We start from the raw sequence: 13,911 nt of genomic DNA on the forward strand, positions 1-13,911 counted from the left end.
TCTCAGGGTTCCTTCCAGTTTGCACTTGTACCTGGGAGTGAGGCCTGCACTCTGGATCCCCTCCCATTCAGCCCACACCCAGTGACAGCTTGACCCCCCAGGAGTTCTCATACCTCCAGGTTTACAGATAAGGCCCAATCCCTGCCCCAATATCTGGCCTAACTAAGACCCCTGAGACTCAGGAACCCTCACCCAACCAGAGGGTTCCTTCCTGTTTGCATATGTGTCCAGGATGGATCGGAGGCTGTGCTCCAGCCTCCCCCAAAACACCCACAATCAGAGACAGCTTGACCTCCAGGAGTTCTGATGCACCCTGGATTTGTTTCTCATTTTCTATAGTTCAAGATTGCTCACAAGCAGGTCTACAGAACTGATGATAGATAGTGGAAATAATTTTTGATAATGTTTTTATTTAGCTAAAATGACAAAATAATAGAAAAGTTATAGGAACCGTACATGGAGCTCCGGTAGTTTGCCTTGAATTAGATACAGTTCCTCCATTTGCCCCAGGTGTGTACACAGGTGACACAGGTGAGTGTGATCATACATCATATGCACATGAGAGATACATGTAATTCCTTCATGCTGCTTGGGTCGGAACAGGACTGCCTAAATGCTAGGCAGGTGCTTTGTCATTGAGTTCTATCACCATCCCTAAAAGACAGTGGGAGAATTAATTCTAATTAATGTGCAAGCTTCTGAATCAGATTATTACTAATGTAGCAACCACCTAACTGCACAGCTTAAGAGGATGACATCCTGTTTTACGCTTTCTAATTGTCTGTGATTCCTACTAGTTCCCCTGTATTGAATATTAGTTCCAGAAAGAGGGGGTATTTACCTCTTTACCTTCTTAATAAATATTCATTGAATTCCACATCATTGTGACATCCTAAATACACCTTTGCAAGGCCCGTGACACTATCCAACATCAGTGTGACTGTTTAATGAGACAATATCCGCCTTTAAAGAAATCCATTGGGTGGTTTAGTTGTCCCCCTTGGAAACTAGAGCTAGGTAAAAGATGTCTGTTGCTCTGGATGCTTGAAGACTATTGGAGGTAGAAAATGACTTTTAAACTGAGTTTCTTTTCAACTACACACATAGAAATTCAGAATGTCTACCATTCTACTAATACTGATTGAAAAATTCAATTATGTCTATCTCTCTTGGCTTTGAAGTTGGTCTTCTTTTAAAGTCACTTCCTTTTACCAAATTAACACTCGGGAATGTAAACTGTCACCATTAGCAATAAAACTGAAGCCCCATGGTGAGGAAGTTACTCAGTAACAGTCTTTACCCAGCATGCACAGTTCCTGTGTTCAGCCCACAGAATCACACAAACATGCCCAATGGGAGAGGAAGAAAGAGGACTGCAGAGGAGGGCAGGGGAAGGAAAGGACATTAGTTTAAACTCCAGAAGAAAAAAAAACGTATCAGGATCTCTATAATGAAATCATAGTGACATTTTCTTCAATGATACTAGTGGTTTCTGTAGAAAATATTAGTATATTTAAAGTAGAATAATACTTCACAGGTGTACACTGAGTAATAAAAATTTTGATTCTTAACACATACACATACACTAAATGGTCAGTAGAAATACTTAAGAAGGTATCAAAAAAGACAAAATGAAGTCTATTTTTCTACTTCTGACTTAAAACTTTTCCCCTTGGCTTTTATGGCTCAACACGGCAGTAGAGGATCATTTAAACACGTGTGTTTGTGAACACTTTGCCACTGTCCTCTACAGTAGGCTCTCTGTGTGCAAATATTAATTCTATGCCTTAATTAAATTTGAATGTTATTGCATTTTAACAATGTATGTAAATACTTTTACTCTGAAAGTTTTGCTATTAGTAAATTTTACATGGATTAGTAGGAAGTACATTGTTACTATTAATTAAAATGTTTTATCACAGATAGGATCAAAATGAAAAGTATTTGTTGTATTATATATTGTGCTATAGATAATATCTTTAATGACAAAACATGAAAATATTCTTTGACACTTACTGAACTACTTTATATCACATTTTATCCTATGTCTAATTGCTTATTTTCTTAAAAAAAAAAAAGGAAAGGAAAGGAAAGGAAAGGAAAACACGTACATAGGCACAAAGATGTAGCTGGGAAGAAGGCGCTGGCCTATTGTGTTACATACGCCAGGATAGAATAAGGAAACCTAATTGAATGTAGAGTCAAGAGGCTGGAAGCTCTTGCAGAATTAAACACTGTCATTTCTATTCAGAGATTTACAGGCAACACTACCACAGACACACTGTAATAACCACAGTTTGCACTGGTCACAGGCCACAGGTGAGTACATTACTTTGACACTTAAACTTGACTACAATTGTCTGGAATATGTACACTGTGTTGGATTTCGAGTGCAGGTAGTGACTGCTCTAGAACAAAGCTATGTCCCCAAAAGTCACAAGTCACTTTTGAGGTTTGTTTCTTAAATAGAGAAGAAGGTTGAAAGCGCTGAAGCATTGAACACTTTTTTTTTTCCATCTTAAATGGGAAACAGAGGAAACTGGGTTTCACCCCTGCAATTTTAACACAGTTTTTTATCTTCTGCAATCCTAAAGTCATTTCAGAGATTCTGCGCACCCTCAAAGGCATCAAACACAGAAACATGCGGCTCACTAATCTACCCCTGATGCTTTGCCTAAGAAGTTAGCGTTTCCATCTTCTGCATCTTTCTGCTGGAACCATGGTTTAGAATTAGGTCCTTGATGTTGATAAGCATCCAGAAAGTGACAGATTCCAGGAATGTCACTAGGGAAGTTTGGTGGAAGCTCCTCCCTCGATCTCGGGGTGAACACAAAGCCAGGACAGTCTTTGAGTAACCTGAGAAAAATTTAAATAAAATGAAAACTCAATGTTGGCAGAAAGGCTTGGCAATTCAGGACAAGAACAGAAATAAATGATTATTAATACACTAATCATATTAGGTATGATTGACAGAAGGATTCCCATAAGTCAATAGACAGTACCACAAAAAAAATTCTACAAAGAATCAAATTCGTGGAAAACTCTACTTACTCTCACATTTGACTCAAAAGACTGATTGATTATATGATATTTGGGAATGATGTGATTTATATAATGATAGAATCCATAAACACGAAATTACCTAAAGTTTTAATAATAGCAAACACATAACATTTAAATGCAATTGAGAAGCATTTCTTATATTTTTGGTTGTGAGTCTAGCCTTTAACAGTTGAGCCATCTCTCTAGCCCTAAGAAGCATTTCTTAAGTTAAAAACAATGTCATTGTCCATCCATCCATCCATCCATCCATCCATCCATCCATCCATCATTCATTCATTCATTCATTCATTCATCCTATAAATACAACTAAGGCTATACAACTAAGAAGAAATCCTGGGGAAGAAGTCATACAAAAAAGGTAAAATGATAAAAATGAAATGAAAATTACTTTTTGAAATATTGATGGGTCTTTAAAATGAATTCTACAAAGGTAGGACTCAAATGTTCTTTTGGTGGGAGGAGCTTATTTGAGACCATGTCTCCTGTAGCCCAATTTGGCTTCTAACTCACTATGAACCTAAGGATGACCTTGTACTTCGGAACCTCGTGACCCCATCTTGTAAGCACTGGAATTACAGGCTTGCATGACCACTCCTGTTGTAGTTCTGGGGATTCACCCAGGGTTTCAAGTTTGCTAGGTAAGTACTCTGTCAGTGGAGATCCATCTCCAGCCTACAAGTGAGCTTCAATCGTCCACGTGGCCATCTACTGTTTGCTGTGCATTTGTTTAAGGAGACCTAAATATAAAGGAACAGCAAGATGTGGCAATAACCAAGGTTTTATGTTTTCAAGAGACTGGATAGTATGGTACTCTTGTGATCTGAGGGATCTAGAATAGGTTCTGTTACTTGTGGGTTTCCACTAAAAATTTTTTTTTAATAAGACAAAAATCTGTGGAATAAATAAAAGTCTATGGACACAATGGCTGCTTATTTTCTGCTTAAATGTGGAAAGTGTTGCAGTCACACAGGAAGTTGTTAGCTCAGGTTGCCAGCTGCACCTTTTCAAAGAAGTAGACAGAGAGGTCTTCTTTCCTTGTTGTTGTTTTTCCTGTTGTTTTTGCTTTCTTTCTTTTCTTTTTTCTTTCTTTTTTTTTTTTTTTGTTATTTGTTGTACTGGAGATTTCACCTAAGGACTCATGCATGCTAGGTTAGCCCTTTAACACTGAGCTGTGTCTCCAGTACTCCTTTAATGTTTTTTTTTTAATTTTATTTATTTGTGTTTTGTGTGTATGAGTGTTTTGTCTGCGTTATGTAGGTGCCTGAAGCCTACAGGGCCCAGAAGAAGGTCCTGGAACATCTGGATCTCGATTTTTAAAAAGGTTATAAGCTACTGTGTGGGTGCTAAGTACTAAACCTGAGTCCTAAAAGAGCAGCAATGGTTCTTAACTGCTGAGCTATCTCTTCAGCCCCCCACCTCTTCCACCCAAACCCAGGCTAGCTTTGAACTCACTCTATCCAAACTAGCCTTGAACTTGTCATCTTCCTGCCTCAGCCTCTCAAGCAGCAGGAATTTCAGGCCTGTGCCGCCTCACATACTAAGAGGTCCTCTTGATCCCAAAGGAAGTTTAGTTCCTTTGTAATGATGTCACCATTGCTGGTCCTCACGAATACAGACCAACTGTTTAATAATTTGACAGTCTTGTCTGATGAGCATTTTTTTGTTCCTATTGTTCTGATACAGGGGGTTTACCCCTTGTCGTTGGTTTCATGGAGCAACCCTCAAACCCTTGAAAATTTCCTGAATTACAGAGTTATTGTTATTTTCTATGAGCCCTTTGGATTTCACCCCAGTTTATGTTAATGAGGTGACTCAGAATGAGCAGGACTCCAGAAATATTAACCAGGTTAGGAGTGGGCTGGTCCAGGGGACTAGAAATTGAATTTCATTAACCAAGCCCATGAGCCAGTCCATCTTCCCTACATAAGGGAAGCAGGGAATGAGGCATCAATTCTTACAAGAGCGAGCTTCCGGGTTATGACCTCACTGCTGTGGTCCAGAGTGCACAGGGAGAGGTACAGGGGCTCTGCATTTGGAGCTCGGCCAGGCCTCTCTGCAAAGGCCTTCTGTGTTCTTTACAAGTAGGGTGTCCTAGATTGCTCAGGTAACACTTCCCTGAATCTGGTATCATTCTAGAAGGTCAACTTGAAGGAGTCAGGGGAAAGCACACATTTGTAATTAGCTGGCCAAAACTGTTATAGCCCAAGCACCCCTGAAATGTAGCTGGTGCCTGATCTTAATCAGATTTGTTAAAAATTATAACATGTTATAATTTTGTTAACTCCGGGTAGCTTCTGCTAGAATAGTACCAAAGGCTTTCTCAATTAGCATCGGAATACCCATTGGTATACTAAGAAAGCTAACACACGCTCTGAATAAAAGTTGAGGAAGAAAATGCAATGTCTGTTAAGAATTATTGCCACAATTGTCTCCCAACGGTAGTGAAAGTCTTAAAGCAAGTTAAAGTAGGATTGCTAAAGCTGTTCATTTCATTTTCCCAGAACATTTCCCAGACAAAAAGCAAGGATGGAGGATGGACTACGATGGCAAGTGTGATCAGTGAGAAACATGTATTTCAGGTCCTTACTGTGATCAGTACCTGTATGTCGTGGGGCTGACATTGATTTTCCGAGGCACACTGCAGGACTCAAATTTGTTAGCCAGAGTGACATTGTTTCCAAACAGGCAATATCGGGGCATCTTCACTCCAACAACTCCAGCAAACACTGACCCAGAATGCAGTCCGATTCGCATCTGAAGGCGAAACAACAGTGTCCCAGGTCACTGCAAAGTCACCTCCCACTTGCCAGTACTAATTCCACAGCATCCTTCAGTTCTGTGAAACCTCCAGTGAGCCACCACTGCTCGTGCCAGGCATAGTCAGAGGTCATACCTGCTCCCTCTGTTCTACTGGCTGCTTAGCTTTACCTCACCTGACTTTAACATCAGAAATAAACTTATCCCAGGCCTCTCGGGATCACTGCAACAGAAGAACAAAGAACCATTGGGCTGCTACCTGGAACCTGTTTTGTCCTTTGCATGAAAGAAAGACATCCTTTCTAGATTCTAGAAGGAAATTCTTGAAACAAGGACAAAGAAGGGCATACCTGTGTTTCCAGAGGCTAAAGAGGAGTATCTATTGAACTGTAGAGTTTGAGGTCAGCTTGGGCAAGGCAGACAGATCCAATTCTAAAATGAAATGGATATCTACAAAACGTTATGCTTTAAAGTAATTTTATGCCAAACACTAGTCCTTTACTTAAATGGCTAGGACCTGGGAAACAGGAATTGTAGTACTGAAGTGGAAATGACAGAGAACAAAGAAAATCAGAAGGTCTGGGGCCCAGATCCCTGTATTTACAATCTAGACAGTCTAGACATGGAAACCTAAAACTCAGACCCACACAACATAAACATAGGCAATGCCTAAACAGAAGACAGAGTCTGGAGTAGAACTTAGAAATTATGAATGAGGTCAGAGGAGGCTTTGAATGAAATATTTTCTCTTTATTTTAAGGTGTATGCTGGCTGTATACTAGAGGATAGTCTCGAATGTCTGATTCTTCTGATTCCACCTTCAAATGTTGGGATTGGCATGAAATATTTTTAAATGACCTACTCTAAAAGACCCAGCTCCCTGATGAAGTGAGCGAATGCTGACATTTTTTAACTGACTGCTACAACACACATGTTAACTGACGGTAAGGATGTCATATAATTCTCATTAATTCCAGATTCTATGTCTACCTGGCCATTTGAAAAGTTGAATTAGCTGTATGTCCTTTAAAAAAGTGGGCAAAGACTCAGTTACCTGAGGTACTGCTTGTAATTAAAGCATTCTTTTTTTAATTCTAAAACTGTTATTTATTATTCGAATGTGGTAGCTCCTGACCTTAATCCCAACACTCCAGAGGCAGGGAGGTCTATGTGTTTTGAGACTAGCCTGGTCTACATAGTAATAGTAGTAGCAATAGCGAAGGAAACAGCACAGCAAGTCCTGGCAGTTAGGGGACAGCTCTGGAGAGTGGGCTCTCCTCCGATCACTGGGTGCTGACGATGGCACTCACCAGGTTGGCTGAGCCCTCTTCCCTGCCTGAGATTTTTTCTTACTTTTTCAAATAACTTTGGGCATTTGCTGGAAATGAGCAAGAGTCATTCAAGATGCAACATTCCAATCCTCTATCACTTTCAACAAAGCAACCTGTGGAAGATCTGCTTTCTGTCCCTTTGTTTCCCTCCGGTTATTTCTTCATCTATAAAACACAGGGGTGGATGAGCCTTCAAGCCAGATTGCCACACTAAGATGCAAACCTAGATGACTACTGCACCTAGGTTTTCATCTGCAGAATATGGATTTGCACACCTAACAATTGCACAATCCTAAATTGTCCATAAACACAACCTTAGCACCAACTGTATTGAGGAGGTTATGCTCTCTTGGAATACTCCCTAAGACCAGTTTCTCTATGTATATTAATGTTTTGATTGTTTTAAATGATAAATTTACCATAGCATTTTATTATGTTATTTCATAAGTAGTGTGTAAATCTATCCCCTCACAGATGCAGGCAGGGCCACATGTTCCTCTCACACAGTTCTCCCTCTCTCTCCTTCTCTACTCCTTCTCTACCTTTAGTGTCGCCGTGGCCCAAAATTCAAAAAGAAATTTCATCTATAACATAAGATGAGCAACATGTCTGAATGGACTTCATTTTATAGGGAAAAGACAGTGAAATAGGAAAAGGTGAAGAGAATTGCATCCTGTAGGGGCTCTCGAAGGGAACTTTCTAGGGAGGCCCTCCTCTATTTGAGGGCTCTTTCAGCATTGCTCATTTCTCCTCTTAGTCTCTGCGGTTAAGCAAGGAAGGTGCCTAATGCAGATTCCTCTCTTTCCTGCCCCCTATTGACTCACTGGGAAGTCCATCCTCAGTTGTCCACCCACAGTCTACTCAGTTCTCCAAAACTGAGTGGCTGAGAATGAAGGAGGACCACAGTAAGGACACGGGAGTTCATGATTGCACATATGTGACCGTACCAGAGCACAGCACACAGTTAGAAAGAAAAACAAAGGGAAAAAAAAGCAAACAAAAGAAACAAAAGAAAAAACACCAGAATAGTTTTTACTTTTTTCAGGAGGAAAGCAGATTAAAAGTTAAAGCATGTTTGATGGCTGAATCCAAGACTTCAAATCGAGACTCCTAAGGAACTTGGCCAGTCTTCAAACTGTTGTCTTCCAATTTAGATGAAGCAATGTCTAAATCACAATATGCAGCCCTCCCAACACACTCATGTTTCCCTGTGTGCTAAAAACACTCCTCGTTCAGCACTGTATTGCTCTCTGTGAGTGTCTGAATCCAACAAGTATTTCCCAGGACAGCAGTGAATAAACAATGAAAGACCTAGTTTCTGTCTCCCTTCATAGGTCAGTACGGCTGACCTGTTATTACCCAGGTAATTATCTTTAATACTAACTATAAATAATTCCCCTAGCTGCAAAGCTAAAGAAAAAAATACATCGAGACAACTAACAAAAACCCTGCTATTAATCTCCTGATATGAATTGGACATAGAAAAATAATTTATGTGGCAATCATTGGCCTTATTGTTTATAGTCTAACTATTTTTAAAATGAAAGCTCTTACCAAAATATTTAAAAAGAACCTTATAGTTCTCTAAAAACGCAGCTATAGAAACAAAATCTGTTACTGTGAGATGCTGGGAAGCCTTTAAAACACAGTTGTAAATGATTATTCTAGACTTATCTTCAAATTTGGGATCTGCCACCCCACTTATGTGCAGATGTGATTGATCTGAACAATAGAATAAATGGAAACTTCTCTGTGTGCTGTGTAAACTTAAGTCATAAAAGGCCATGCAGCATCTACAGGTCATTCAGTGGGATGTTAGCTACCACGGGAAGAGTATATCTACTCTCATCCCACGATGTTGGAGCATGTGAGTAGATAATAGCAATTGGTACAAGACTTTCTACCCAAAAGGCAGGTAAAGCTGCTATTTTAATGATTCCTCCTGTTTATGCAGTACAATTCCAACTTTTCAATATGCCCTCATCTACTTGGTTGACTAGAAAGCCTTCTAATTCATTTAAACTTACGATGCACAAAATCAGTAGACAATAAGTGGCTATGGATTTATACAAGTAAATGTTGGGAAGTGTGTGATACAGCAATGTATGAATGAGCTAACAGCTGAATTTGAAAATGTTGTGAAGCCTTAGAAACATGGTTTTTTCTAAGGTTACAGAAGGCCGATGCTAAACTGTCATTACTATAGCTTTCTTTTTAATTGTTTTGTCTTTCTTAAAATTGGATATCAAAGAGTTAAGTGGGTATAATTCTGTTACTTTACGGGCTCCTCGCTGAAAAGCTTCGAGTGGAAAGATTAGTTCTGTAGGATTAAGTAGTAAATTTGCTATAAGACAGCTCCTATAATCCAAAGTTTCTATCTATTAAATCATTACCTCATTCATTAATTCTAGTTTCTTTTTGCAATATTACTTTATTCTGGATATGCCTCATCTAAAAATTTTACAACGTTACATGCCTGGAGAATACTGTTGGTTCCATAGTCATTATTTTTCAGTTTTAATTTTTTATTAAAAGCTCATTGTAAGGAACCTGCAAATAAAAATATACCAGGCAATGAAATTAACAATACCCAATTCATACATCTCTGTGAACCTCTGTAGAATAGGAGTAGCCATTCCATAGTCATATTCTGAGGGGATATCATCTGCTATTACTGAAACAGACACCTTTGTTTGTTTGCTGAAACAGACACCTAAATTATCTGGCATTTTCTGGATCTGTTAAGTTGGGTGACTGCTGTGCACATGCATGGGCTTTGGATGATCAGCTTTCATGAAGACTGTCCCTGGTTTGTCCAAATATGAGTATTATTGAGGGAGCTTGGTGACATTCTATGACATGCTCAGTAAAGAACCCCTTTACCAGACTTACAATCTGCGGCAGTGCTGACACAGAACTGCCATCTTGCTGGTTCAATTTGCAGCAAGCAGTCTAAGAAGCAACTTTCTGCACGTGATGGTTTTCTACCGCAACTACAGTGTCGCAGCTCTGGCATGTGCTTCCAGGCCAAAGCGGTGGTGTGCTGTAGATCTTTAGGAACTGTTTTTTGAAAACCCAACATGTAAATGGCATTTTCATATATCTAAAGTATCTTGTAAGGCCATGTAACTGCCTATGATGATTTTTCCCCCTTCCTAAACAAGTTTGAGAAGAAGTGTCTCTTTTAAAACAAAACCCTGGTCAATGCACCAGTTTTTTGACAGCCAGCTAATATGCATCTAGTCATTTCCTTACCTTGATAGGTTCTCCGTGGGGAGACATGACCTCATTGGAGAGCTCCATCATCTTCAGGGCCATCAGTGCTATCTGGACAGCATGTGTGTCACTCTCTCTGTGCAATCCCCCTGCCACACAATATGCATCTCCGATGGTCTCCACCTAGATATAATATAATTTGTCCCTTATAAATAAATGGAAGAAGACAGCACAACAGAATTATACAACAGGAACCTGAGCGCCAGGCCTTACGGAGAAGCCGGATAACTGAGGGTGTCAGAAGGAACTCTTTATTTCATAAAATGCATGAGGTACCAACCCCTGACTTTAGGATAGTAAACTGAAAGACATTACAGTCTGCAAAGACACTGTCAGATAATCAGATGGTCTCTACTGTAGACTTACTACTAATCATGTGCTCTTTTCTTAAAGCAAAACAACAACAACGAAAAAACTATACGTAAAATGGCTTTTGTACAAATAAATGGATTTGTTTTAAGTTTATCTTTATTCATGATTTCATATTTATTTATGTGTATATGTGTTTATAACTCATATAGGTGTGGGTGTCTACAGGTGCCAGAGGAGGGCATTGGATTCTTTGAGTTCCAAGCAGTGGTGAGACGCCCAGTGTAGGTGCTCAGAACTGAACTCATGTCCTCTGGAAGAACAGGAAATGCTCCTAATAGCAGAGACATTTTGCCAGCCCATAGTTGGCATTTCTAGTAAGTTTTGATAAACTTGGGATCACTTTCCCATCATATATTCATACATAATGAATTCTCCATTCATACAAAACTTTGTCATATGAATTCAATAAAAAAGTATGATATAAAATGAAGCCACTGCTAGCAATAAAAGCAAGAGAGATAGGACTTTTCTGAAGGATTTCTGAGAATGTTTGCAATTATTATGAGCATATATGGGTATTAATCACAAAGGATGGATAGAAGCCAAATTGTCAGCTGGGGAATGAAAGCAACCATGCTCACAAGGACATTTTAAAAACGCTGCTATGTAAACTTGAACTATGCTAACCGTCATCTTCATTGTTATTTCCAGGAGCAACTTTGCATCTGTGAATGGCTACAGAGAGCTATATGTTCATTTACCAACTTTAATACATATATAATTCTTGTCATTCGAGTAGGTTAACTTTTCCTGTCCTCACACTATGCTATTCTCCTCTAAAGTCCATTTTGAATTATAAAAGTAAAAAGAAAACAAAGGGAAAGAGGGACAAACAGTATGATTATTTCAGATAATTTCCATTATGGCTGGAACAGGCCTTGGGATGCCCCAGAGTTGTTCTTATCTTGATTCTGCTAAGGTAGGACGCTCTTCTCACTGTGCCTCTCGTGCACGCCACTGAAGTTCTGTTATCACTCAAACACACTAAATGCAGTCTCCCTCACTCTTCATCTGTCGAGAACAAACAGCAGCTACCTGCTTGCTTATCCCTCATGTTCTTAAAGCATCACATTATTAGAAATCTCTGTTTAAAGCCTTGTGCAGAGCGATGATCTTTTAGCATCTGTATTTCTTCTACTCCATAATCAGCTCTTTCCCCCCATACATTCCTTAACTGGAATGCTATATATAGTCCTACACTCTTTACCAGCGCACTAGACGTAAAACCTCTGAGTATGTCCACTCGGTTCGCTGCATCACCAGCACCCAGTTATGCACAAGCAAGCAACAGCACCCTGCTCTCCCTCAGCAAGGTGCCTATTCCTTCCACTGCCGTCATATTTTAATTGATTATCACGCCATGTCTTACAAAGACTCTACCCAGACAAAAATCCCAGCATGGAGGAAAAGAGGAAGGAATGAAGTCTTAGCCCTACCTGGGGAAGAGATTTGGGAATTTGAGTACTGCTTGAAGAGGGGAAGTTGGTTTTCATTAATGATGTGCCACACCTGGTGTACCGAGCACAGTCTATGGGAGGTTCTGTGCCTAAAAGTCATTGGTCAACCCAGACTGAACTTTGTGGGTTTTAACAAAGAGACAAAGGACAGGAAGTTGGGTGAATAGAAAGGTGGGAGAGGTTCAGGAAGCGAAATGAATATGATCAAATACAATATATGAAACTCTGAAAGAATTCTTTAAAATATTTGAAAAAAATAGACCTTTCTCGTTTATCGTAAGCTATTTCCGGCTATTTTCATGCAGTATTGGAAACAAGGAATGGTGGACATGGCGGCTGGGGAACTGTGATTCGTGGTGTGCTATCTGACTCCATCTGCAGCTAGTTAGCCAAGCAACACTGTGAACAGGCTCCTTCTGGGAGGGACACAACTTAGAAGTCCTTGATAGAACCGTTGAAAGCAGGGGGTGACAAATACTTCGTTGTCACTCATACAACTGTTTGTGTGATGGAAAAAGACTCACATCTCACTGTTCTGAGAGAACAGTCATTCTCCATGGAGAGCATAGCTAGAAATCAACAGTAAATTCCACAAGAGACCATCAAATGTAACTGAAATGGTGCCAATTATTTTATCTGTAATTATACAAGGGCCTCTTCCTCACCCTCCCTTAAGAGAAAGTGAGAACTCCCTCAGATTTCCTGTAAGAAATTTCAAAGGGCAAGGGCGTCTAGCATCTCCACAGAAATAAGGCGGGCTCTGCTTATTCCCATAAACAGTACATATTTCTTCCCAACAGTTAATATCCTTTATGTTGGGCTGAACTCTGGAGTAACCAACCACTGTGACAAGCTAAACAGATGATTTCAGTCAAAGGAAGATGAATGTTTTATTCTTACTGTTATCATCTAAATGAGGAAAAGCAGTGCAAGCCAGTGAAGCCTTTTAATTAAACAGAACTGGGAAAACTGGATTCAGTTGTTTCCCTTTTATAATATCTTTTTTAAAGAAATGACATATTTGGCATCCAGGACACACTTATCTTGTCGGATCCTTAGTGTCTAGACAGACACCTAGGTGTTCCCTGACACCCCTTAAAGAATCTTAGGGTCCTGAGCTACAACACTTAGCAACTACAAAACCTTTCTAACAGCTCTGTTCGCAAAGGTTATGAGACACGGTACATTCTTCATGGCTCTTGGGGAGTGGGGGGGCTATTGATCTTGTTCTTTTACAATTGGGAAATCACTTGTCCTGTTCACAAAATAAGAAAAAGAGAGGACAGGATCTGAAGGTGGGAATCATTAAAGGTCTTAAGTAGCTGAATTTGATCTCCTGCTAACTGCCTATAAAAAGTATCAAGTAAACTGTGTTGAATTAATCTATTTTGGGACAGTTTGCATAAACCTTTTGTATCTTTAAAACTAAAGAAACAAAAAGGATAAAGTTCCCCTCTGTGAATCATACCTTTAATTAGTTCTTGTTTATCTCAGTTTCCACAGTTAAGTGGCTGGTCCATGGATGTCTAATCTCTACCTTTTCACTCTAAGAACCATCCATTCACCCTAATCTCGGTTCATTCTATGCTCCTTTTTAGAAAACAATGTGGCAGACCTCTCCGGGAACAATTAGTTCATACTGAGCTATTTCTGGC

The 13,911-nt window shown here is 39.6% G+C and overlaps 1 protein-coding gene across 5 annotated transcripts in view; it reads right to left on the reverse strand.

Annotated features, from left to right (window-relative positions):
• Window positions 1-390: 390 nt before the first annotated feature.
• Gucy1a1 (guanylate cyclase 1 soluble subunit alpha 1) overlaps window positions 391-13,911 on the reverse strand; it is a 63,677-nt gene continuing 50,156 nt past the window's right edge. For 4 of the 5 annotated variants that reach the window (XM_008761107.4, XM_006232518.5, XM_063282313.1 and 1 more), the window contains 3 exons: window positions 10,407-10,550; window positions 5,663-5,817; window positions 391-2,856 (listed from right to left, as the gene is read on the reverse strand). In XM_008761107.4, coding sequence (XP_008759329.1) covers window positions 2,652-2,856; window positions 5,663-5,817; window positions 10,407-10,550 — 504 coding nt within the window. In that variant the 3' untranslated portion in view covers window positions 391-2,651. The remainder of the gene's footprint in view (window positions 2,857-5,662; window positions 5,818-10,406; window positions 10,551-13,911) is intronic. The other variant, NM_017090.2, reaches the window with a different exon arrangement.

This window comes from Rattus norvegicus, chromosome 2, assembly GCF_036323735.1.
Source record: "Rattus norvegicus strain BN/NHsdMcwi chromosome 2, GRCr8, whole genome shotgun sequence".
Lineage (NCBI taxonomy): Eukaryota > Metazoa > Chordata > Mammalia > Rodentia > Muridae > Rattus > Rattus norvegicus.